A 26,850-nucleotide genomic window follows, 5' to 3' on the forward strand; every position below is an offset into this window, starting at 1 on the left:
CTTGATGTGCCATTTGTAGTACAGGATGAACATGAAATATGGCTACTATTGCTTGGTAAACAAGCTCTATAAGCACAATAATCTTTCTGATTTATGGTCTCTGCTTGTGGAAAGCTGAGTGGTGCTCTTAAAATAATGTCATCTTGTAGCGACTAATGCTCTAAAAATTAATTGTCAGAATTCCTGAGAGTGGTGCCTGGTTTATTTTTTAAATAGTGGGGTCAGAGGTGAATGGACTTAATTTGTCCCATTCAATTCCTTCTCTATCAATAATTCACCTAGAAATAGATCTAATGTTTCTGAGCCTTCCAGCAACTTTTCATCAACCTTTTATACCTGAGTACCAAAGGAACAGTGACCAACAATTCACTGTAAAACTAAACTTACTCTTTCTTTGAACCTATTTAATCTGTCCAAAGTGCATTACCTTCTTGTTTCTGGGCCAAGCTGCAAAGTATACAGGAGAGGCTTTCCCATGGTAATTCCAGTGAAGGTGAGCTACAATAGGGTTCTTTAGTAACTTCTCTGTTTTTTAACCTTGTGTCTGCAGATGGAGGAGGCGGACCTAAGTGAAAGAGGATTGCCGCAGATTGCATCAATCATGAATAGAGTTAGAAACTTGAAAAACAAATACAGAAATGAAGACAATATCACAGATGAGCTTAACTGTACTAAAATCTCAGCTGATACAACAGGTATTTGGTTTTGTTATTCTTTTGTCATTTGGACAACGGATCTTAACTTAGACTGAGTGAAAAGATTTAGCATTCAGTATTAAGGACCACAGAGTAAATTTTGTTCCTCTTTGTTTCTTAACTGCGTTGCTCTAATGTTGTTTAAAAAATAAAATCAGTAATTGTCTTGTGGAATAGCTTATAAGAAGTATTTTCTTCCATTCATGTTTGCCTTTTTAATCAATCATTTTTTGTTTTTATGTCAGATAACTCTGGAACTGTTAATCAAATAATGATGACAGCAAACAATCCAGAAGATTGGCTATGTTTTTTGCTTAGACTAGAAAAAAAGGGTGTTCCTCAGATGGATGTTAGCCTACTGAATAGGCTCATTGGTCGTTACAGTCAAGCGGTGACTGCATTGCCTGCAGAAAAGTACAGTCAAGATGAGAGCTATGCTCGCATCCTTGTGAGATTTGCTGAGTTGAAAGCGTAAGTATAAATTTTCAATATAAGAACTCATCATTCTGTACTTGAATTATGACAAAAAGGCCTTGTTTTGTAAGTGGTTTCTGCAACAAATTATCATTGAGTGTGTATGTTTTCTTATTGGCTGTTTGAAACTGAGCGGCTTTGGTGAGTCAGCTTATCAGTTGTCTCCACGGTGCTTGCATTTTTTGTATATGCTAACAGGCATATACAAAGATTGTTTGGAGCTGTTTGATTTAGAGGTGCTAAGACTTTCTTTTTTCTTGGTTCTATATGTAAGGTACATGGGAAAAAGCAGGAGACTATGTTTTTTCAGTTTTATACTACTATGCTTTCTCCCTTGCTAGTACTCAGCACAGTTAAATTAAATTAGCTGTGTTAGGATAGGAAGAATGTCTCAGAACATCGTTCTATACTTCCATACTTGGAAAATTAATTTTGATTGTGGTCATTTATTGCTTTATTCAGTCCAGACTTGAACAGTGTGGTTGTTCAGAGGTGTTCAGATGTAATTTAGGGCAGGGTTATAATGTGATTTTTTCCATAAGGGGTTCTTCTGAAATATCTTGAAATATCATTACAGCAAATGTTTTGATGAAGAACTGTAGTTGAATATTGCAGCAATATAACAATTATTGCTGAGCAGGTAGTCTTCCAGTGAACATGGCTAGTCTTTTTCTTGTATGTCCTTCCTCTGTTTGACTCTTTGGCATGTGGCTTTGTCTTGCTGTATAATTGTCTACTCTTTGTACTGTCATTTAAATGGGTCTTGCTGCATCACTGTTTACTAAAAGCGTACAGTGGAAGTAATCTGTTGAATCCCTTGTTGAGAAACAAACAGAACTGAATAATGGCCTTCTTGTGAAACCTTAGTATCTTGAAGTAAGGTGTTTATGTGTAATTGGAATAAAGAATCTCTTCCAGAAAGACTCCAAAGATACTGAGAGATAGCATTCTTGTTTAAAGGTTAGTTGCTTTTCCTCAGAACAGAAACTGTGTAACATATACTTCTGGATCATACTTTGTGGAATTTCTTTTCCAGAATAGAAATTGGAAGCTCTTATCCAGTCACATCTTTTGTCTCGTTATAGGAGAGTTTAAGTTCAGGAAGATTATTTCCCTAGTCACTTGGATCTATTTCCACTTGATCCTTAGAACATGGCTTGAAAAGCAGATACTTCTAAGGTGTACACAGGAGTTCAATATTCTGTGTGTTGTATTGCAGAAAGTAAAACTGAAGGTGCTGTCAGTTAATATGTGTGTTAATGGGTCAGTTTGTCTAGTACTGTGTATTTTGTCTCTGCTTGGTTTTAGCTCCTATCAAAGAAAATCCTGTCATCTCATGACTTCCTAGAGTGCTTATGGTTTATTTTTTTAGCTATTGCAAATAAAGCAACACTGATAAGTGCTCTGATGATGCTGCCTTTGGTGAGAGAAGAAATATGCTTTTCAATAGAGTTCTGCTTGCCATTCTCCCACATGTTCCATCTAAACAAGGTGGAAAAGAAAGTCAGCATCACAAACTTCAGCACCAGTGGCAGTAGTTTGAGATTTTGGTGTCTATTGCCATCAACATTTTCTTCTGGTCATAGAATCATAGAATGTTAAGGGTTGGAAGGGATGTTAAAGATCACTTAGTTCCAACTCCTACTGTCATGGGCAGGGATGCCTCCCACTAGACCATGTTGCTCAAGGCCTCATTCGACCTGACTCTGAACACTTCCAGGATTGGGGCATCCACAACCTCCTTGGGCAACCTGTTGCAGTATTTTACCCACCCTCATAGTACAGAATTTCTTCCCAGTATGTAGCCTAAATTTCCCCTCTTTCAGTTTGTACCCATTATTCCTTGTGCTGTCACTACAGTTCCTGGTGAAGTGCCCCTCTTTGGCTGCTCTGTAGCCCCCCTTCAGATACTGAAAGGTTGCTCTGAGGTCTCCATGCAACCTTCTCTTCTCCAGGCTGAACAGCCCCGATGTTCTCAGCCTCTCTTGAGAGGAGAGGTGCTACAGCTGTCTAATTGTCTTTCTGGCCCTTATTTGGACTCTTACCAACATATCCATATCCTTCTTATGCTGGGGGTCCCAGAACTGAACACAGTGTTTAAGGTGGGGTCTCACAAGAGTGGAGTAGATGGGGAGAATCACCTCTTTTGACCTGCTGGCCACACTGCTTTTGGTGTAGCCCAGGATACATTTGGCTTTCTAGGCTGTGAGTGAACATTGCCAACTCATGCTGAGTTTTTCATCAACCATCACCCCCAAGTCTTTCTCCACTCAACAAGTAGGTGTGAAATTGGATTATTCCATTTTTGGCACTGGACCTTTATTGTCCTGGTATCTTCTCTAGCTGCAGTCTGCTTTGCCAGTACCTTTTGACCAATTATGATAGCAAGGTTATCTGAAGAACCTTTGAATGTACTCTGAAATAGTCAAAGGCAAACAGTGCATCTGTGTCTGATCTGTATTGTACATTAATCATACCAGGCCTGCTCTCACATAATCCTTCTGACTACAGCACAGTGCCACCAAGTGTGTGGCACTTGATGCCTATTGCTGGTGCATTGGCTCTTGTTCTTTGTATTGCTGTCCAAGCTGTTGCTGCTTTCTATTGGAACTTAAATTTTAACATACTCTTGGAAAGTGAATGTAATTCATGTTGCAGCCTTATTTCTTTTGCTCAGACTGCCTGCAGATGGGTTATTCCATGCCTGTCTTATTGCTTTGGGTGATCAGAGATGAGTTCACTAAACCTACTGGAGTCTGGTAACATGCCTAAACTATGATAGATTATCTCATTCTTAATTCCACAGAATTCTGCTGAAAATATGTTCTCTTTAGTTTTCCATGTTGTATTTTTCTGTACTTTTATTTCGAACCATTATCATAAATCTTTTCCTCCTCCCACTTTTAAGTGGTACCTTTGCTTACCTGTTGAGGTAGGTGGAATTTTGAAAAGAGTTCCTTTATCTCTTGATTATGGATGTTGCTAGTAAGTGTTACGCTCCCTTTTTTAATAATATTAAAAAGGGAGAGTGAGTTCATTGAAACATGAGGTTAATTTGTTATTTCATAGTGGTGTAGATTTAGGCCTTTTGTATCTTGATTAGTATTAATGTAGGCTGTAGTTCCTCTAGAATATTTAAATGTTGGTGTGCTGTGTGCGAGCACTGTCCTACTTGGCAGTCTATGGCTGAATGTAAAACTAGGATTAAAATTTGGTGAAAGTAAACAAACTATGCAGTGTAAAATGTCTTATCTGGACTTTGTGACTTAGTCTCTACATTTTGAGGTATACCATGCTTGCCACTGCTTCTTCTGGCATGTCTGCAGAAAATAGACTTAATCCACATTGTGCTACCGAATTTCACTGATGAGACTGTGTTGTCTAGGAGTAGGGGGAAAACACTGAGTTACCTACATCTGGTAAGGAGTTGGTGTTCTCACAGAACCCTTAATAGAGGTGGCTATTGGATAAATGCTCTCATTGTGTCCTGGTTCTCTGGTCCTATGGTATTTTTGATGTACCTGCAGAAATAACTTCTTTCAATGACCTACATCTCTGCTAAGGGAATCTGACTGTTTGGGTATAGTTGCAGAGGCTCTTCATTGTAGAACAGCTCATAACCTCTAGCAAAAGTTTGGAGTTCAATATTGCTTTTATGTAAGGAATTGCTGCAGGCTATAACTAGTAGTGTATATAATGTTTCTTCTGACTTGATTAATATGATAGATTTTTGCATTCTTGGTGTTCCTAAAGCAATCTCCTTGTCCTCTGCCTTGCAACCTCCTTGTATAGGAGTAGTTATGTCTACAAGAATGGTGATGTTTCTCTGGAAGGGCTACAGGTGGGTGTTCTGTACTGGTTAGTGGGTGCTCTGAGGGAAAATATCAGCATATTTTGAGGCATAATATAAGCAGTGACAAGGAATGAGTCCTTCAGCTTTCTCTTCTGGGTTTGAGCATTTTCTGGATTTTTTGAAAGGTTCAGCTTTATGTATTTCAATTATTAGCTTTCTAAGGTTTGTTGCATATTTGTAGTACACTGATTGCTCTAAGGGAGAGGAAAATCTTTAGCTATAGATGTATTGTTTTTCCAGAGTTATCTAAAGCCATTATTCAGCACATGGAACTTTTCTCAAGCTCTTCACCTTTTGTAACTATTAATATGCTGTCTTTACAGTCTTCAGGATCCTGAGGAGGCACGGGACCAATTTCATCTGGCCAGACTGAACTGCAAGAAATTTGCTTTTGTGCACGTGGCTTTTGCACAGTTTGAGCTATCACAAGGTGTGTAAAAAAACTTGTTTGGTGTTGCTGTTCTGGGTTGTTCTAGGTTTTGTTGTCATCAACTTCTTCTCTGTTACATTATTTGCAAGGAAACTGGTAAGTATTAAATCAGAAAGAAAAAAAAGTTGGATTTTCTTTTTTTGAATGAAATTTATTGAGAATGTGGGTTCATTTTTGAATGAAAATATGCACACTGTTCATGATAGTTTTTTTTCCTTGTTAGAAATAACTTTCAAACAAGATGAAAACTGTCAGTATTTTCTATTTTTTTAGCTTAGATCTTGCAGTGGAAGGTTTTTGAGTAAGGCTCTTGCTGCATTGAAGAGCGATGCTCAAATTTGGGTGGTGATTTCCCTTTAGATACTTTGTTTGCTTGTGGAACAAATTCTGTCTTCTTCCAAACAACGACTGTAGATTCTTGATATGTTTTTTATTAAACCAAAATACACTATCAATGTGCAATTTGGTTGCCTGGTACTTGGTAGCAAGGCTGTGTTGCCTGCCGGTAGGGTATTTTTGGGTTTCTTTTCCTTCCATGGGTGATTTGAACAGTGATCTCTGTCACCCTGTTTATTTCTTCCTTTAACATCTTGCTCTATACAGAAAGACAAGCACATCCCATTAAAGCTATTTTCTTATTTGAAAAGAAAAGGATTGGTGGATATATCTTGATTTTTTTTTTTTTTGTGATTTGTTTTTCTTCGTTTTTTTTTTTTTTTTTTTGTGTATCATGCAAGCTGTTGTATACTGCCTACTATGAGAACTTCTCCCCAAACTTAGCTACAATAAATAATTAAATGAAATTAATCTACCTATTCTACACCCTGGATTCTGAATATATTTGACATTTTTATTTCTCTTCATTTACTTCTGTTTATTTTCCACTGGTAGTGGTTTTCTCTATAAATTTTTCACTCCAGTACTACTTTTTAACTGTATTTTAGGATACAGTTTAGATGTTCAAAGTGTGTCCCATGACACAGAGCCATTTTGTTAAAATCAATGATAGATACTCATTTATCCTCTCAACATCTTCCAGTGTTTCTTAACTGATAAGTTTATTTGTAATGGAGCAGGACAGTCTGTGAAAACCCTCCTCAAATACATGCTATGTAAAATAATTGATGGAGGAAGTTTACTGAATATGACTCTACAGGATGGGGAGAAGACAAAAATTTGCATATTGTGACTTGAAATTACAGTCTCTCTGTTTCACATAAATCAGTTATCTGACCAGTCTTGTTCTAATATAATCTTGTGGTATTGAACTTCTAAACAGTAGTAAATAAGCTAATTGTTGCTTAGTGTAGCTAATAATTTGCTTAGTGAACACTGTATGTTTATTTAAACAAATAATAAGACACTAATACTGCAATAATAAAGATATTGTTAAATAACTGTAATAAAACCTGTTGTGTAATTTAAGTGTAGAAATATTGCTACAGGTTACCAGTGACTAAATTCATCCTGTAGCTGTGGGGTGTTTTCATGCAATAGTTTATCTTACTTTGACAGCAAGTAGTTAACGTAAAATGAAGTCCTAATCCCAAAGGAAATAAGCCAGTTATGACTGGCTTTGTATCTCTGGTGTGCTCTCTGATTTGTATCTGTTACCCTTGAGCTGATCTAGGTGTCACTTGGAAATGTGTATGAAGCTGTAGTGTCCCTGCTGCGTGCTTCAAAGAGGATTAACGGAACATGTGGTTTGTATAGTGTTACTTAAGAGTGCCCTTCCTTTTTCACTGAGTGTGTCCAGCTTAGGCCAGGGGGAAAGGAGGAGAGTAGTGCTTTGTTGCCTTCTCATCCCAGTCATTTCAGCAGACCTGTCAGTATTTCCCTTTGCATTAAGAATGAAAAGTTAATTGTACATTCACTTTCTTAGCTCACAGTTTTGCTCCAGATAAAGCTCAAGTTGAAGTTATGAAATTAGAGTTGGCAAATTGATGTTGATTTCTTAATAATCGAATATTGATGGTCTGAAAATGGAGTGCCACTTTGGTTTTGGTGGTTTTTTGTTTTTTTTTTTTACTTAAATACTAACTACCATTTCGTTTAAATAGGTCAGATGAGGATCTGTCTTGTCCTTACTTGGGTGACTTGGGTAGTATACTTGAAGCAAAATTTGCTGTGAATTGGTCAGAACTCGTAACCTAGATAAAACTCTGCTTTTGGCTATGTAAAATGCTAAGGGGGATGAATTAGGCTTTTGGTATGTGGCAAAGTGGACTGATTGAAACTCAGAAATACTTCTGACTTTACTTTCTTGCTTTGGATCCTCATCTGTTAAGGGGGATGAAGCAATTAATTTTTCACACGGGTGTTGGTGTCACGCTCTTTCTTACTCAATGAGACATATAATAATAGGAGGAATTACTTTCGAGTAGCAGGTCTTGTTGAAGCAATGTGTGGTTACTAAATATAGCCAAAGGTAGAACCACAGAATGCTGGTTAAGGATTCTTAAAGCCCATGCACTTGCTAATGGTTTGAGAGAAAAAACAGTGTTTGACTATATGGTTAAAAACCAAGTTACAACAAATAAGCACAAAATAGATTTAAATGAAAGCATAACCAATCTAGTTTTGGTGTCTGACATCACCCATTTAGTATTCTTAAAATGGGTTACTTAAAGCATGAGTTCTTAATACATATACTGCAGTCCCCCCAACCTGAACTGCAGGCAGCACTGACATCTAACTTGAGTTACTGGTGGGGTTTTGAGTGCTGGAGACATGGTACTCTTAAATATGCTACTATATAATATTAGAAATAATTAAGTATAAATGTATGTGGTACTGGTAAGAACAAAGTGGCTGATGTTCTGCTGCTTTGAAATTGAGGAAGAACAGCATTTGAGATTTCAGGGGCATTGACAGCTGTAACAAAACATTGCATCATTTTGCACTGATGCTCTTTAAACCAGGGAACATATTATGGTTGCAGAACTCTTCTTTCCTTATTTGACTTTTACTTTTTTTTAATGGTTGTATGCGTACATGTGTAAATTGACGGCTTCTGATATGTTTTGTTAAAACACTCCCTTTTCCCTCCCAGCTCTCTTCAATATTATCTGCTTATGGCATTTAATAATATCTAAAATTGCAATGAAACCATATCTTTGCTTTTCACTCCTCTTTTCTTAACTGTAGTGCTGCCTGGAGTAGTGATGTTTTATTTAATAGCTGCTTTTAAATTTGGTTTCCATTAAGTGCATTTAAGATGTTTTATATATGTAATAAAATTTTTGTGTGGTCAGATCTAAATGGAAGTTCATAAAAGTTGTATTTCCTTGCTGATACTACAGAAAAAGTGGATTTTAGAATATTTTTTACTTCCTTACAGTTCCTGTAACACTAAAAAGTACTGAAAATGCATATTTTGTGACTTGGTGTTCAACTTAATGTGAAAAATTGACTTAAGTGATTCACTTTTAACTTGTTCCAGGGGGTATCCTTAAAGTGAATATTTAAGGGGAGAAGTGCCTCATGAACAATGGCTTCATAGAATGATGTAAATATAAGATAGGATGAATGTAACCAGCTCATTAAAAACCAACATTGCCCTGGTGAAATTGTTTTTCACTTACTTGATTTCTAACTCTGTGTTTCTTACTACTTAGAAAATGAGAAGAAGTGTAAGCAGATCCTTCAGAAAGCTGTGGAGTACTCTGCTGTTCCACTAGAAATGTTGGAAACTGCTCTGCAAAACTTTCATTTGAAAAAAAAGCAGTTACTTTCAGATGAGGACAAGGAGAACTTAGCAGGTAACTGCAGTTTCTTAAAATATTAGTTGGGTTTATACCTGTTGTAATATTAGATTGGAAAAAAATCTCTAGTGTTTTTCCCTTCCAGATAAGAACTCAGAATCTGCTATTGTCTAATAAACAGATATATTTATTTATCTTAGCAATCTTACTCCATCAGTACTCTTTTTTTATCTTCAGTGCAGTGATAGTAGTTCACAGTGGCCATGGGATAGTGGATTCTGTAATTCTGCAGAGGGTGTTCCTCTGACTGTCATTACATATTTGTAGTTTCTAATAGAGGCTTACAGCTGGAAGTGTGAAATAAGAGCTGCTCGTGGTAGAGAAGAAATAGAACTGAAGCATACAGACTAAACCAAACAGATAGATTACTTGGAGGTGTATCTTCTGACACACTGAGGAAGTGCTGGTGGTCATTTCAGTGAAGTCAAATCTGGGGAAAAATAATCCATTTCAACTTTATTTTATATATGGACAAAACCTATGTGTTTGTCAGTACTAAAGTGCTTGACTATATTGTAAAACATAACTGATCCTGATTGCTGGGTATATAATTCAATAAGGGAATAGTTATCTCTTGAAGTTTTCAGGAGATAAATTTGTTTGGAGTGGAATTGAGCAAAACACGTGGTTTGACTTAAATACTGAAGTGTGTGTGGCTAACTCTTCCAAGAGTGTTGTCAAACACTTCCATGTTTTTGTATTGTATAAGGACAGAATGTAATTTCCTTAGGGATATATTTTCACGAGTGTGGTTTGAGATTTGCCTGTCTCCTGTTGGACCAACCTTTGAGTGAAGTGCTAGTTGGGTACAGGGAGGAACTCAAACATTTAGGAACAGTTGTAATGTTCAGATATAGTATTAGTTTTTAATCATTTTTATTTTCTGTCCTGTTCCATTTTAGCTGAGGGAATGCCTCTGAGAGAACACATGGCAAAACCCTATGTACCAATTAGGAAGCAGCGAACTTTGGGGCAAGTGTAGGCTTATTTAGTTTTTCACCTACATGAGCTTGTAACATTAGGTATTTTTGTAAAATGCTAAATTGTAGCTGAGTTATTTAGAGATAAAAGTTTAATATGTATTTTCACAAAACTTATTATTAATATAAGCAGGAGTTGAGTTGATACTTCATTATAAGATTAATGTGCAACTTCATATAACTTTTGCCAGAACTTCAATAACCAAGCAAGATTTTCTACTGGATTAACATGGGGCTGGTGAATGAGCTGAATGCTTGATATTCCCTGACCTCACACAGCTCATAAAACCACTCTCAAATTTGCTATCAATGAAATCAACTGATTTAATTTCACCCAAATAATTGCTTAGAACAATTCAGTTGAATTTACCTGATATGAATTAGGGATTGTTCTCAAGCGTCTTAATCTGAATGATTCTATTTTCCTTACAGTATCAAGTACACAGGAGACTGGGCTTCAGAACACAGGTGGAAATCACAGAAGCATAAAAAGGAATGATTCTGGTGAAAATTCTTCTACTCTTAACAAACTTTTTTCTGGGTAATGTCTTGATTTCTTATTTAATTTCTTAAAACATAATTTAAACCAAACCCAAACATGCACACTACAGTGTTGTTTGTTTGGTTTTGTGTTTATTTTGTGTGATTTTTATTTTTTTTTTTCTTCAGGGAAGAAAAGTCCCAGGAACTTGGTGCTCTAGTTAATTATCACAATCCATTGAGACCACTAAACAAATCTAACCAGGTAGAACATGTAACGTTTTCTTAAAAATCTTCAACTCTTCATTCTGCTTTACACACCTGATAGAATTCCATTTGCTCTTAGACTTGCCCATTTGGGAGGGTTCCTGTTCAACTACTGTGTGATGATGGTGATGATGTGGAGAATTCAGATGTCATCCCACTTACGGCTAGTGTTATGAAGAGGTATGGTTATTTGGTTTGCTACAGTACAACAGATTTTAATACTCCTTTTCAAGGTTGGTTTATTGGTTAATGGAAATGTCAAATGCTAAGAAGGTTAAAATTGACCTGAAGATAACTAGTCAAATAGTCATTATAGTTGCAAGAGAAATGGCAGTATAGGCTACTTCTGATCTTACTACTCAGACTCCTTGTATGAAAGCATAACAAAGATAAATTACTTGTTCCAACTAATCAGCAGGGTCAAAAGAAATGAAGATTCAGGCAAAAATAAATTTTGTTCAAAATATCTTCATGTTTGCGTATTCCAGTTTTTAAAATTAGATAAAAGATAGTCTTGTTACTTTCAAAATATTTTTAAATCCTCATTTTTAACAGACTTCTTTGTGTTGTTTCTCACTTCCCTATTAGAGTAGACCTGCTTTTTTGTATATTTGAAGCTTGTAGCCAAAAGTCTTCACACAACTGCCTTTTTCATCTAGTTCACAAAAAGGCCACTGTACAGTGGCGTGTGTTGTAATTAACAATGTTACTTCAACAGGCAGACATCCAGCTCCAAATGTACCGCTTTTGTTGCGCCTTTTCCACCGTCAGAACCGAAATCTGATGGGTGTGATTCACATGACCCGGGAGACTTACAGGTAACTTAAATATCTTTAAAATACATATAAGGAACTCACTCTGGCTATCCTATGGTATTAGAAAGAAAGATACAACAACACCTTTTTCAATTCAAGAAAGAAAGAAGGTATAACTTCCCTTTGCTGAGTAATCAGTAGTAGATAGAAACCTTCGTTGTGGCTTTTAAATTTGAAAACTATTATGCTTAATCAGGCATTAAGAAAGAGCTTTCTCTAAACAGTACCTCTGATGGGAGCATAGGGGTAGTGTAGAAATCATTATATGATTTGTGAAGAGGGGATAAGCAGATTTTAACTTGACTATGGGAGCTCTTTCAGATGTTGTCACGAGTTTTAGCATGAGAAGTACTCTATGTAATGAATTCCATTTAACTGAGTTTTTAAGTGCTTTATGGAGCTGTAAAAAATTATGGCTTTTGATAGAGGTTAGTGTTCAGCTATGGCCTTGCATTTTCATGTCCCATATCCTCATTTCCCAGAAGAAAATTCCAGAATAGAAAGCATTTGGGCCTTTATTACAGAAACTGGATTGTGGAAATTCAGAGGGTTGATGTATTTCAAAGTAGCATCAGTAATACTTGTCTGTGTAACCTGCACTGTTTTCTGAAGCATATTTGAAAATGCTTTGTGATGCATCTCTCGTTTAATTACCATAAGGAAATGTCTTTTGGATACTACTCTTGAGTTCTTTGATGCTTTTAAGATGCTTTTTATGTTCTTTAGTCTTTACAAGAAAAAGCTTCGTTACAGTTGCAGATGTTGAATGAGGACAGCTTAGAAACCGCTAACAATTCAACTGTAACTCTCAAACCCGCAGTGGATACAAGTCTTGTGAGGAAAAGAGAAGGTAAATATTAATGCCATGTGTGAGTAGTTTGAAATAGAAGAAGCATTGAGAATATGCTGTCCTGTATTTTTAAAAAAAATTCTAAATAAAATTAATAAATAAATTGCTAAATAAAGTGTTTTTCAAAAAGCAGAAGTTGATCTGATTGGAATTGGATTATTTAATTAAAATTTGGCTTTTGCATGGTATCTGTGATAGTTTTGGGAAAAATATAACCCCAAAACCCACAAAAATCCCAGCTGTGACACTGTCTAAAACTGGAGTGCTGGGCTTGATGTAAAATGCCAGTGTATAGTGCTAATTCACTATGTCCTTACCTCTTGCAATACATATAAGAAATAGGCATCAAAATAGCAACAGTGCAAGCTTAAGATTTGCCAACCTGAGTGGTGTCAGGAGTGTCAAATTACAGTGCTAATTTATACCACAAAGAAAAAAGTTAGAAAAATTCAAATGAAGGACTATAAAATCCTTGAAATGTCTGTTTAGTTTTTAGTTTTGTTGGGTTTTTTTGGAGACAGGTTTTCTTTTCCTGTGACTTTTCTTGTGTATGCTCCTAGTTTACCCTATAGATGCTATAGATCTAACTCGGTTTGTTGAAGCTTAATCTTGAGATGGTTTTGGCTAAAGTAAGCTTAAAAAGGTGAGACATTGTCTTTCACTTAAGAAGGTGCAAAACTCCTACAATTTTCTATGAATGCAGAATATCTGCACTCTCTGTTGCTTTCAGCACTCTTCTTTCTGTCCTGTTTACCCAGGATTGTGAAACTCTAGGTAGCTTTTTCTGCTGCTGTTTATGTATCAGAGACTATTTTCTTATTTTAGGATTGTTCACGTATTTCAGTTACTTATTTCTACTTTAGTCAACCCTTTCTTGGTTTCATCTGTTAAGTGTCTGTTGTCTTTGGTCAACTTCACTGTCCCATGCACATTTACTTACAAATTTTAAATTTATGTCACTTTGAGCATTAACTTGTGTAATGCGGTGTTTTCCTCACCTGAGTTTTATCACAGCATAGGCATACATCTTAATCTTTGGGCTAAGTGTACATTAAATAATTTAATGTCATATTTACTTTCTTGTCAGGATTCTCAAAAGTATTAAAGCACTTTGTCAAAAGGCAAATTGCCCTTTTTTTCCTATATCCTGCAAAAAATCCTGAATTATTTTCACCTTTTTTTTTTCCGCTATACTCAGTGCAATCCTATCTGTTAAATTATATTGCAGGAGTCCATTTGTTTGAGAGAATGACAGTGGTACTAAATAAATGTGTACTCTTTAGAGGCTTATTAAATTTCAGTGTCAATCAAATGTGCTGTTAACACTTAATTACTGTAAATGCTTTTGCTTTAAACAGGTTGCTTCAACCTTAACTGTATTGTCAGTTTTAGAATTTTAATCCTTTAAAGAAATCTAAGTTCTACTATCATTTGAATGACTGAGATATTTACTGCATTATTAACATACATTTGGGTAATTATTTTAAAGTTCTTTTAAAAAGAGGCAGTTTGGTGTATTGTGGAAATGAATACTTCAGTAGATATTGGGTTATCTAATGCATGGATTTGGATTGTTGTGTGAAGTCACCTTATGACATAGGAATACGGTTGGCAAAGAGACCACCTTACGTTGTGATCTTTCTGGGAAATATTATAACCAACTCGGATTTATAGCAAGTATTTCAGGGCTAGAAAAGTTCAGAAGGTTGCTACTAATGACTTTCCACCAGCACCATGCAATATGGAACGCTTTTACTGATCTTTTACAGTTACTTACTACTTCAGTGTTTCATCAGAAATCTAGTTCCCTAAAGTGGCTTTCTGATCCTGCTGAAGAAATTAGGTGAAAATGTCTAATGTTGGGAGAGTTGGATTTAGGATTATGTATGTGTATGTATGTATCGTGGAGGGAAAAAAAAAGATTTCATTTGAAAAATGGTTATTCTTCAACTTCACTGTCCCCTCAACCTCCCATTGAAATATTTCGAACTGATTTGGATTGGGAACAGTTTGGAGTTCAGGTCATACTTTCTCTGTTTGTGCTTCATTCAAACTTCCAGCTGAATTACACTCAACTGCTCGTCATGGGGTGCTGTTTTCTAGTCATTTGAAAATAAAACTGAACAAGCCTGTGAAGGGACACGCTTAGGCTGTGCTGTTTACAGCCTGCCCTGTAATCTCCCACCAATTCCATGTCCTGTTACCTCTGCAAAAGGAATCATGAGGTGGAACATGCCACGTCCCTTTAGGCTTCTGGCTTTAGTCATTGCACTGTGTTATATGCTGCCTATTGTCGCAAGTAACAGACTTCTAGCTGGAAATGTTGCAATAAGCTTATCTTCAGTGCTTTATAAACCTGCTCAGTGCTCCAGGATGTTGTGGTACAAATTGTTAACATAATCATAGTGGTATCTGTTACTGTCACAGTAGTATCCTAAGGTTTTGAAGAAAGTTACCAGGTTTGTACACTGAACTGAATATGAATCCTCAAGATTATAATAATATTTTTTAATGTCTGATTCCAGTAAATCATCTGTTTATTCTGATCTAGACTGTGGGGTAAAATTATTCTAGCAACTGTGGGATAAATCTATTAGAATCTGTTTCAAGTATGAAATATCTAGTCTTTTTAATAATCTATTGTGGTTTTTTTTCCAGAAAATAAAGTTCAGTGTCAGGAGCGGAAAATACTAGAGTCCAAGAGACTGCAAAGTCAACAACAAGAATCTAGTTTTGATGAAAGCTGTAGAAAGCAGTTAGATCAGATTAAACTAAACTGTGTTAGCACCAGAAAAAAATGGCCAGTTCAAGAAGCGTCACAGAAAAGCTGCTATAGAGAGGTAATGTAGTGCATGTAGCACCAGCCTTCACGTGTCGAAGAAATTAAAGAAATAAGAAATTAAAAGCTTGCTTTGTCCTTTGTAGAGAAAACCAATGAACCTTGAACAGTCTGGTCATCCTGTTTCAAAAGGATTATCACCACCAGATCCTGTTTCTAAGAGAAGTGATCCATCACATGTTTGGGGAACACCAAGCACCACGTCTAATGACTATATGGCCTGGTAAGCCATGTCTCTGAGCTCCATGCTCATGAAGGGTAGGTGGTCTCTCGAAAGACTTAAGCAGGTTTTAATGGGGTTTCTTTAGTTTTTCTGTTCAGATAGCAAACATTCCATGTGCTTCTGTGAAGTGCCTGACTTTGAGATTCAGATCGTATTTAGGGACTTTTGCCTTCTCTGTCAGCTTCTCAGTATTTGTATGTACACCATCACATTTGTGAGTAGAGCATTTACCTTTCTCTGACTCCTGCTATGTGGTACTTTCTTTTAGATGACTTTTTTTGTGACTGACAAGCCTTCTAGCTTGATAGCTCTGTATCAGTCTAGTTCCCATGATGCAAGTGTCTGAGGGTTTTTAAAAGTACTGTAAGGAATCTAGAGGCTTGCAGAATTAAGCACTTAAACAAATACTAGTATTTCCTAACTTATCTATGTGATCTTAAATTATGCATAAACCCCTATGCCTATGTTGGCAAATCTTTATAATTATATGATTACTTACTATTTTCATAAGTCTCTGGGATGAATAATTTAGGTCAAGGTTGTATGCTGAGTAAGCACTGTTCTTGTTGGTAGGACCTGTCTCTGTAGCTGTAGAATCTAGAATATATATAGGGAATGAAGTGCATCATCTCACGAAGGAACTTGATAAAAGTAGCCCTTGAATAGATTGGTTTTGCTTCTTTCAAACTTTGATAATACAGAAATTTTAAAAATTCTCATTACATGCAGTATGTATACACATGGTAAATATGCAGAATGGCAGAGTGCTTCTGTGTTCAATGAGAACCATCCTTTTGACTGGTTTTGTCCTTTTTTTTTATTTTAACTTTTGGGATTTTACTCTACAAAAAAATTCTAGGCGTATATGTTCTTTTCCAGTTTTGTTCTTGGCATCACTTTCAGTAAATACTGTGGGGAAAAATCAAGTATGTTTGGTAATATAAGTAAATAGATGTTAGACACATCGAGGGAACAAATGAAAAACCCATAGGATTTCTTGTGATCTTTCATTTTCTTAAATACATGATCTTTCTGCTCACATGCAGTATGAGCTAAAGTTCTCAAGGAAATCATGTGAGGATTTTTGAAGTTGTCTGTCTCAATATGCTTACCTAAAAAAAAGGTAGTCTGAAAAGGTTTTAAATAAACAACAATACGCTGGAGAAAACTAAGTGTGGCTTAAACTGTCTTTTGGTCAGCTCTTCTAGCCTTAGAGTGCTTTCATGTTTCAATTGTTGGGAAGTGCCAGCTAGTGTCTGAAGATGGGGATTTTGTTAGTGTTTTAAAAAGTATTTTCTAAGTATGTTACAGTTTGTTTACTTCTAAAGAACTTCTTGATTTAGAAGGTGATGTGGTCTTAATGCTAATTATTCAATGTAGTGGAGGCTTGTGCTCTTGCTAGTCAATAGGGTTTAACTTGCAAGACGCACTGAAGATTTCAACTTTGTTGTTAAAATAATCTTTAAAAAATACAACTAAGTGCAGATGTTGTTCATAATTTTCTTTAGTTTCAGCACACCAGTTGTAAAGAACAATTTTCTACCAGGAAGTCAAATTTCTACTCCCTACAGCCAGTTCCCTTATTATCTGCCACATACTCCATCAACTCCTTTTCAAAATCAAGCTGGCTTGCAGGTAACAATTTTAGACTGTCTTCTGTCATTTTTAAATACATATTTTCATTGGGGACTTCTTTAGGTAAAATGTATGTATATATTTTTTTAATCTAAAATTACTACTCATCTTTCTGGATGTGTAATGGAAAGTAATCTGTATTTCTTATTCTCAAAATAACTTTCTTCGTGTGTATGTCTGAATCTAGATGAAATAAATCAGCTCTTGAAAAATCAGTTCAATTGTGTCAACATCCTGAAGCCTTTATGTCTGCAGCCTAAGCCTTTTCAGATCCTACCTAATGACAGAGACAAGAACTGGAGTCTCTATTTTTGTTCTGCTGTGCTTTTGTAGTGCTACTACCCACTACAGTGCAGTACTAATAAAGAGAAGCAATGTGTGTTGAAAACCATGAGTCTGAGGGAGGTAAAAAACCCTAAGACTTGCATGTCTCCTCCATTTTGTTAGATTTCACAAATTTGGATACATTTGTTGTGGCCTGAGATCATGTAAAAATGGGTTACCTTACATGTGCTGCACATTGAGGTAGGAATCTTCACAACTGTAGATAAAACTAGGGGATAGGCTTAAGCTTCCTACTAGAGGATAAGTATTAATAAATTAATAAACAAAACTTGAGGCCTTTCTATGGCTTGGTATAGCAAGACAGACTGTTTCGCTTCACAACACTGAAATCTCCTGGCTAGTAGTTACTTTCAAATAAAATAGTAGATGGTTTGAGTACAGCTCTCAATTGCATGCTGGGACTGAAAGTCTCTTAGATAATCTAGTTTCTGACAATATATGTGAAGAGGGAGGTGTCTCTGGTCTGGGAAGCCTTGTTAAAGAGCACCCTTTCCTTGATTTCTGTTGTGAAGAGCATTGGTATCTTCTGCAAGAGTTCAGTGGTGTTATGTTCCAAGTGATGATCATTATATAAGTACTTTTGTTTTAGGGGTCTTTTAGCTTTCATTTAAAGTTTAGCTTTACTGCTTGCAAGCAATTTTATCCTGTTCAGAAAGACCAAGACAACTTAAAGCATTTTAACTTAATAGACAATAGAACCTCTAGTAAGTTTTGTTGCATGTATACCAATAGTTATTTCTAACCTTTTCTGTATGTACACAGGTTCCAGCTTCTTTACCTTCGCACGAATGTCTTGCCATCAAAGGAAAAGTTTATACAGTGTTAAAGCAAATAGGTAGTGGAGGCTCAAGTAAGGTAAGATGTTCTTTTTATCCTTTTAGGCAATCACTCATTTACACAGTAGTAGTTGTATTGTAAACTCACATAATGAGTGCATAGTACTAACATGTATAAAGTGTTTGACCCAGAGAGTCTAGAAATTTGCTGTTTTATTTAGACTTTTTGCTTTTGAAGATAATTCTATGGTAGAGTGAGCATTAAAATTCCTAATAAAATCAGCTCTTCTGTTGTAAGATGTGCTGTAAGATTGTGTATGTCCTAATGTGAGGGGCTGTAATTCAGGGCAATGTGTTAACATGGTTGGGAAATGAGTGAGTTGTAAGGTTGATTGAGAGTTCCTGAAGTGAAAAGATCATCTCTCACCACTTGTGTAACTTGTGTGAGAAGTAGAGTTTGTAGCTATGTCTGAAGTGGTGAGTGAGCAGCTTTTTATAAGGAAATCTGGGCTCATGGGAGCTTGGGAAATAATTTTGCCAAAATCTCTTGGTTTTGTTACAATTCTTTATTTTCTTAACAACATAAGCAGTTTTGCTGTGGGGGACTGTGTCCAAGGCTTTACAGAAGTCCGGATAGATGACATCTGTAACTCTTCCCGAGTCTACTGATGTAGTCCTTCTGTTACAGAAGGCCACTGAGTTGGTCAGGCAGGACTTGCCCTTGGTAAAGCTGTACTGCCTCTTTCAAATCACCTCCCTGTCCTCCATGTGCCTTTGAAGAGCTTCTGGGAGGATCTGTTCCAAAGGCATCAAATTAGTTAGAGATCTTTCCCTTTGTGAACCCATGTTAACTGTGCCTGATCATTGCATTGTCCTTTAAATGCCTTTAAGAAGTACCCAGGATGAAATTCTCTGTAACTTTTCCAGAAACTGAAGTTAGGCTAACAGGACTGTAGTTTCCTGGGTCTTCCCTCATGCCCTTCTTGTAAATTGGAATACTATTAGCCAGCTTCCAGTCAGCAGGGACCTCTAGAAAGAAGAGCTTTCTGTGTTGGCAGTGTACAGTTGTAGAATGGGGTAGGATGGCAGGGGCCTCTGCGTGTCACTTCGTCTGATGGTCTGCTTAAAGCAAGGCCAAAATAGAGCAGGCTGCTCATCACACAACCTTTGTTGGACCTTATGGTTTTTTGCATTTAAGTTTTGAGTATTGCTTAGGATGAAGATTCCACAACCTTTCTGGACAAGCTGTTTTCCTGTTGGACTACATGGCGGTGAAAACAATTTCCAGATATTTAATTGTAATTTTTCTTGTTAGCTGTGTCTGTTGCGTCTTGTACTTCAATGATTCCTGAGGAGTCTTTTTCATACCTTCCCTTTAAATAGCTGAAGACAACAGTAAGATTCCTTGTACCCTTCTCATCCTAAGAATGAACAGATTTGGTGCTCGCAGCCTCTTATTTACCATGTGGTCTAACCTGTAAATGATCTTGGTATGACAAAATGAATGTGCACTGGCAGATCAAACCTGTATCTCTGGGAAGTGTAATTTTGTAATCTTCAGGTTAGGAGCACTAACACTTGTGATGTACTACACCTAGTGAAATACAGTGTGGCACCAAGATGGTTTCTGGTAGAGGGTTGTTGCTTTTGTAAGTGGTGCCTTCTTTATTGATTTTTTTTTTTTCCTTCTTCCTGCTGACTTATGTGAACTGCTTTGCATTGCTTCTTCCTTTTGAAAAGGTACACTTTTTCTTTTGATATTCTGACTGCTGAGATGAAGGACCATAGTAAATCAGAACTAGGAATGTGTGAAGTTATTAACTGACGCTGTTTTGCAGGTGTTTCAAGTACTGAATGACAAGAAGCAGCTGTATGCTGTCAAGTATGTGAATCTAGAGGAAGCTGATCAACAGACTGTTCAGAGCTATAAGAATGAAATTGCTCATTTGAGTAAACTGCAGCAACATAGTGATAAGATCATTCGCCTTTATGGCTAGTGAGTAAACACTAGTTTTATTTAACCAGTGTCTCTATATTAAAAGATGTTTCCTTAACTTTTAACATAAGTACATATATTTATTTTTAGTGAAATTACTGATCAACATATCTACATGGTAATGGAGTGTGGAAATATCGATCTCAATAGCTGGCTTAAGAAGAAAAAAAACATTGATCCATTGGAACGAAAGAGCTATTGGAAAAATATGCTGGAAGCTGTTCACACAATCCATGAATATGGTATTCTTAAATTTAATTCTTGGTATTTGTATAGGTTATATGGCAGAAAATATGAATGTATTCTAATTTTGGAGGTGGTATTGTTCTTAATGTTGGTATAAGGTTAGTGATGTTCAAAGATGGGTATTTACTGTATTGTGGAAAAAAAAATTCAGTGAAACAAAAGACAAAGGTAAATCTTGATGCCAGGCAGACTTCACTGACTCAAGGGGGATCTACAAATAATACCATTTGTGTAATGCTTTCTGTTTCCTTACAACAACCAGAAAATATTTTCTGTATTGTACTACAGTGTATACTCTAAATTCTACTTGTTCTCCATTAGATTCAAATTCTAGCCACCCATTCTATCCAAAAGAAGCTTTGACATTAATGGCTGCTAATACGCAGCACTGTCATCTTTACTTTGACAGTGTATCAGCTTCTTCTTAGAGTTTTTCAGTCCTTCCTTTCATCTTTACCTCTGTCACTGAAGTGTATACATCCGTATTCTGTTTGGCTGTATAACATAAAGGAGAGGGCAGATTTGGATCCTTTTCCTATTTAAGAAAAGAGTGAAGACTAGTGCATATAGCAGAGATCATCACTTCTTTTCAGCACTAGAACATTCAGTGATGTGCAAACAGCAAAACCAACTAAAATTCAGGCTACATACATACATGTGATGTCTTTTGAAACAAACAGTTTTGTAAAATATCAAGATGGATTGGTTAATTATGTAGATAATAACCAAAATTCTTAAGTCATATAAGTCAGTCATTTGAGAAGTCAGTCACGTGTACTCCTCAGTGAATGGTTAGACTAAGCAATAATATTCTTTTATTTCAAGTACCTGCTTAGCTAATTATTTAAGAGAAAACTACAGGCCACTGAATTGCTCCAGAGCAGAATTTCAGTGCAGCAGCGTGCACATGGAGCTGGAGGGCCTGTCCTGAACTGAGGGAAACTGCAACTCAAATCTCTTGGAGCTTTTTTGGAGTTCCTGCAGATTTGAATAAGTAATAATTAAAAGTGTAAACTCACAGAAGTCGTAACTGTTTAAAAAGAAATGGAAGCATTTTAAGGAATCTGCAGAGAATAATTTGGTTTTGACTGATTAAAGCTGATCTGCACCTTCTCTCTGTGCAGGAGTTATGGGAATTCAGAATAGAAAACCCCATTATATATCTTGGATTGACTAAACCTGGATTTACTTTAAATTTTTTTTACAGGCATTATTCACAGTGATCTGAAACCAGCAAACTTTCTGATAGTTGATGGAATGTTAAAACTAATTGACTTTGGCATTGCCAACCAAATGCAGCCAGATGTGACAAGCATCATTAAAGATTCTCAGGTGAAATACTTTTGGAAAATCCCCGTGCACTTTTCTGTAAAGTGCTATAGTACCTGCTGATAATTTTGATTGTTGTAATAACTTCAATTAATGTTGAAATTTTATGCTGAATGGTTTTATATGTGTATATAAATATTCATGTGTATGGATTTTTACATGTTTTTATTGAACAGAATAACAATGGCCTCCAGCTGTAATAGAAATAAATTTTCAATATGCTCTTCAGTGTTCTGGGACAAAAATCTAAGTTTTTATTAAGTGAGTTCAATGTAATGCATGCTTCACTTAAAGGAATGGTTTTATCTTTTTATGGCTAGGTTGGGACAATGAATTATATGCCACCGGAAGCAATAAAAGATATGTCTTCCTATGGAGAAAATGGGAAGTCTCGTTCTAAGGTAACATGATCTTTTTTATCCTATTCCCTCCATGTTAAGAAGAAAGTAATCCAGTAATCTGTCTTAACACTTGGTTTTCTCAAAATCTTCCATTGAAACTTGAACACAAGAAAATTCTTTGTGCTGTGATGATGGTGGGCAGAGATTGAAGGCTAAGGTTAATCTCCCTAACTACTTTACATTTTGCAGATAGAGTTTAGAAAAATATAAGTACTCAATGAATAAGTAAAATTGAAAGTAAAACAGATGCACAGTCGTGGGCATTAGAGGAGCTAATAATAAAATGATAATATCTAAACCAATAATAAACACAAATATTTTAAAATCAATTTTTATGGAGAAATATAAGAGTTCCACTATGTTATCAGTGTGAATAGCATCAAACAGTAATATACAGTGAAATACATGAGCCTTTCACGTACCAGAGGTTGTACTGATGACTCATGTTACAAATATCTTTTGAACATCTTAAGGGCCCACCATGCTGTGCACCTCTGAAATCACTCCAGGCTAGAGTTTTCAGAGTGTGTTTCTGGGAGGATCTTCCATGGAGTCACGTGAGAGAATCATTCCTCAGTTACTTCTTGGTTGCCTGTTGTGCTGCTTATGCCCTTTTGTTTTAACTTTGTTCTGCCAAGAATTGGTGAAGCTCTTATGGTACTGTTCACTGGTACACAGCTACATTTCAGCATTCTGCATCAATAACCTTGGCTTAGAAAATTCTTTCTGAAAGCAAGAAAATTTGCTTTCTGATACAGACCATTGTTAGCGTGTTTGCTTAAACAAGTTATGATGATGCTTGTGTCATCGTCATATTTTTTAGTTCTTTTCAGTGAGGGGCAGGTTTTGCAAGTAGTGAATAATACCTAATAAAGGCTTTCAAAAGATGATACAATGAAGTCTAGTATTCTAGGGCCACACGTACAAGTTCTGTGTATCCTATGAATTTTTCTATGCTACAGAATACTGTGAATTGTAGAAATTTTTATAACATGACCAGGGCAATGGAATGTGAATGATGAGGAAAGTACTGAAGGGAAGCATTTTTACACTGGCAGTCAAACTTCAGTTAAGGGGTACACAGTTAAGTGAAAAAGTATTTAAAAAAAAGAAATCCATATGTATGTGCATGTACACAAAGACTAACCTTTTTTAACAGTTGAATGGAAGTTGTATTACATAGTGAAATGCAATCTTGTCTTTCTAAACACAGGATAGAATATCTTATAAGTGGATTTTCTTTAAGAATGATGCTTTTTACCTTTTTTACTCTTTTAAAAATTGCGTGCAAAGTGCAGGCTTGTTCTGGAGCTCAGCTCACCTAAGCAAAAATGTAACCACTGTACGGGGAGTCAGGTTCTCTGTGTTTTCCCCATGTCCTTCCTCTCCCCCACTCTGTGTGCTTTTCTTAAAGTACTTCAGCTTCAACAGGAGAAGTGGAGAGTCATCCTACAAAGAACAGCCGGGGTGTGGTGGTTGAAATATGGATCTGAATCCTTGAAACCCCAAGGAACTGAACTGTGGCTTTCAACTTTGGGGACATAACTGTGTTGTCTCACTGTTTTCTGGATTGAATTAATTTAGTATGCTTTTACTTGTGTTTATTTATAAATCTAAAATTAGAATTCAGCTGCTCAACTTGTTAAGGACTAACTTTAAGTTAGTTCTTCGAGTAAGTTGATTTTCAAAAATAATAAGAATAGCTTTTCTTATGGAATGATACCACATCACTGTCTTAGTAGATAATGGCATGCTACCTTGGTGATTTTGTGTGATAGTTACTAAGATGTGTTATCCAGTGGAAAGTGGGATATGCTGTTAAATGAAACGACTGTACAATTACATGATAAATTGACTGAAGGGGCAGTTTCTTAAGTGAGAAGTAATCTTTAATTTTTTTTTTTAATATTAGATAAGTCCTAAAAGTGATGTGTGGTCATTGGGATGCATTTTGTACTGTATGACATACGGAAGGACTCCGTTTCAACACATAACAAGTCCAATAAATAAACTACATGCTATTGTTGATCCCAGTTATGAAATAGAATTCCCAGATATTCCTGAAAAGGATCTTCAAGATGTGCTAAAGGTAACTTTCCCTTAAGGTTAATTTTAATTTAAATAATGGCAATTTCTTTATTTAAAGCGTATTTTCTAAAACTAAATGAGTTGTGCTTGAGAGACTTTTTTCCACAAATAAATACTCACTGCTACTTGTAGTAACAGATCTTATTCCAAAAGAAGATTTAATGAAGCTAGAGTTACTTCATATACTTTCCATATTAAAGTCTATTTTCAGCTTAATACCAAATAAATAAATACTTAACTCCTTTGGCTCCAAGTAAATACAGTAGTTTTTGTACTTTCCATCCCTTTCCCTCACCCTGTATATTGGCCTGCTTTTTGCATATTTGTCCAGAAACACTTATCCACTTAACTTTCAAATTTCATTGTAATTTTGTGTAGTTTGTCAGTAAGAAGTTTTGACATGCATCTATGGGGTCTTTTAAATATCCTGACTGTTAGTTCGTAGGAAAATTCTTAATTTATAGGTAAAGCATTCTTCCTCTTTTTTTCATTTCCAGTGCTGTTTAATAAGAAATCCTAAACAAAGAATATCTGTTTCGGAGTTGCTGGTACATCCCTATGTTCAAATTCAAAGTCATTGTCAAACAGGTACATTTATTTGAAAATGCATTTTATTGAATAATATTTATATCTGCTTAAAAAAGGCTTTACTTGTATATGTACTTTACACTTGTTGTCATATCTCAATTTTATGTGGCGCCTATGTCTGCTTCAGAAAAGACTTCAGTATATTAGTTCTTAAACCTCTTAAAAACTGCACTGGTAATGTATACAACTTTAACATAATTATAAATTAACTGCAGATGTCCCGAGTGCAAAAGGAACAACGGAGGAAATGAAACGCATCCTTGGCCAGCTTGTTGGCTTGAATTCTCCCAACTCTATTTCTAGAGCTGCAAGGGTAAGCAAATTTTCTATTTTTTTTTTTTTTTTTTAATATGAGGGTGAACAAATAATTATCCTTTTAACAATATCACGATGTTTGTGGCCACTGATTTTCATATCATATAAAGCTTGCCCACCATGAGTAGACAAATATCTCTCTCCTTCCATGCTGGTGTTTCCATATCAGAGACAAGTAATGGAGTAAACTTGATTTTAAATCTCTGCAACTGGTTGGTTCTCTGCTGACTTGTGAAGCTCTGTAACTTTGCTCACACTGCTAATTCAGCACATCTGTCTTCTTTTAGGCACTATGTTGCATTACAACTGGTACAACTGAGCTGTCTTAAAACTGTATTTTTATTTTCTGGAGAAATTCTGGTGTGGAATACCTTAGTATGTGATTTATATCAAGTGGTAATGTTTGTTATGTGGTTTAAATCCATGTGCAATACAACTGCGTTCACCTGAATAACTTGTGTGTTTGTTGACTTTCAGACTTTATATGAACAGTGCAACAGTGGTAAAAGTCTTGATGTGTCAGCATTTGCGGAACTTGGCAGTCAAAAAACACGAACAACAAAATGATGTACTACAGTTCAGGATCCAACACGTGTTTGGTTTGTTTGATAAGTATTTTGCGCTGCTAGCTTTAAAAGGACACTCAGCATGATGTTTGCAATTTTATATGTTCCTTGTGTTCTTTTGATAATGCTTGCAGGTCATTAAAAAGAATTTAATTGAATGATTTTCACCATGGACTCTTTCACTCCTTGCATACTACTCGGGTTGAACAAAGACAATGGCTACTTGGTGATTAGAGTCTGTTACTTACAAAGCACTACAGTGTCTGGAGTACAAAAACTTGTATGAGAATCTGAGTTCTCTTATCCCTCTGAAGCTAAAATAAAAAAATTCCAAGAATGCCAATTGATGTACACAAAAAACTTGTAAATATCTCTTGAGATCTCCTATGGCATGAACAGAGTGTTAGGCTTTTCTGTCCTTTGCCAAGAAATACCTCGTGTTCAGTTTTGACTATAACTAAGGAAATAAGCACTCTGTATAAACCATCAGTTATAATACTGAGAGAGGCATTAATGATAGATGTAGATGTTACCCAGTTTTTGAGCTGTTCCTGTGGTTAAGTGGTATGATGGAAGCATCAGTGCTGTTATGAATTTATATGAATAAAATGGCTTTTGTTCTATTAAAAATGCTACTATAAATCTACTATGCTTTTCCAGTTCCAAAATAATAGAAAACCCCTTCAAGATCCATGGTGGTCAGAAATCACTAATTTGGATTTTTAAAAGCTTTAATACTAACCACAGTCTAAATTGCACTGAACGTAGCAGAACTGTTTTTTACTGTGATTCTTATTGGATTCTTCGAGGTTTGTTTTAACTCATTTACAGCTGATGAAAAAGTATGAATTTTAGATTTATTTAAATAATTGAAAGATGTTAAAATAATGACCAG

The 26,850-nt window shown here is 35.9% G+C and overlaps 1 protein-coding gene across 2 annotated transcripts; it reads left to right on the forward strand.

The window, feature by feature from the left end:
- Positions 1-550: 550 nt before the first annotated feature.
- TTK (TTK protein kinase) lies at positions 551-26,122 on the forward strand. 2 transcript variants are annotated; one of them, XM_027645091.1, is made up of 21 exons: positions 551-695; positions 941-1,166; positions 5,346-5,452; positions 9,070-9,213; positions 10,629-10,737; positions 10,866-10,941; positions 11,023-11,123; positions 11,662-11,761; positions 12,485-12,608; positions 15,267-15,448; positions 15,534-15,670; positions 17,179-17,305; positions 18,413-18,505; positions 20,265-20,422; positions 20,513-20,664; positions 21,876-22,000; positions 22,318-22,398; positions 24,311-24,487; positions 24,984-25,074; positions 25,290-25,387; positions 25,867-26,122. In XM_027645091.1, exons 1-21 carry the CDS (start codon positions 551-553, stop codon positions 25,954-25,956), a joined length of 2,643 nt encoding a protein of 880 aa, XP_027500892.1. In that variant the 3' UTR covers positions 25,957-26,122. The 2 variants fall into 2 exon arrangements, with proteins under 2 accessions (XP_027500892.1, XP_027500893.1); XM_027645092.1 differs by having other exon boundaries at positions 12,512-12,608.
- Positions 26,123-26,850: the final 728 nt, after the last annotated feature.

Source organism: Corapipo altera, unplaced genomic scaffold, assembly GCF_003945725.1.
Source record: "Corapipo altera isolate COAL_440 unplaced genomic scaffold, ASM394572v1 2, whole genome shotgun sequence".
Lineage (NCBI taxonomy): Eukaryota > Metazoa > Chordata > Aves > Passeriformes > Pipridae > Corapipo > Corapipo altera.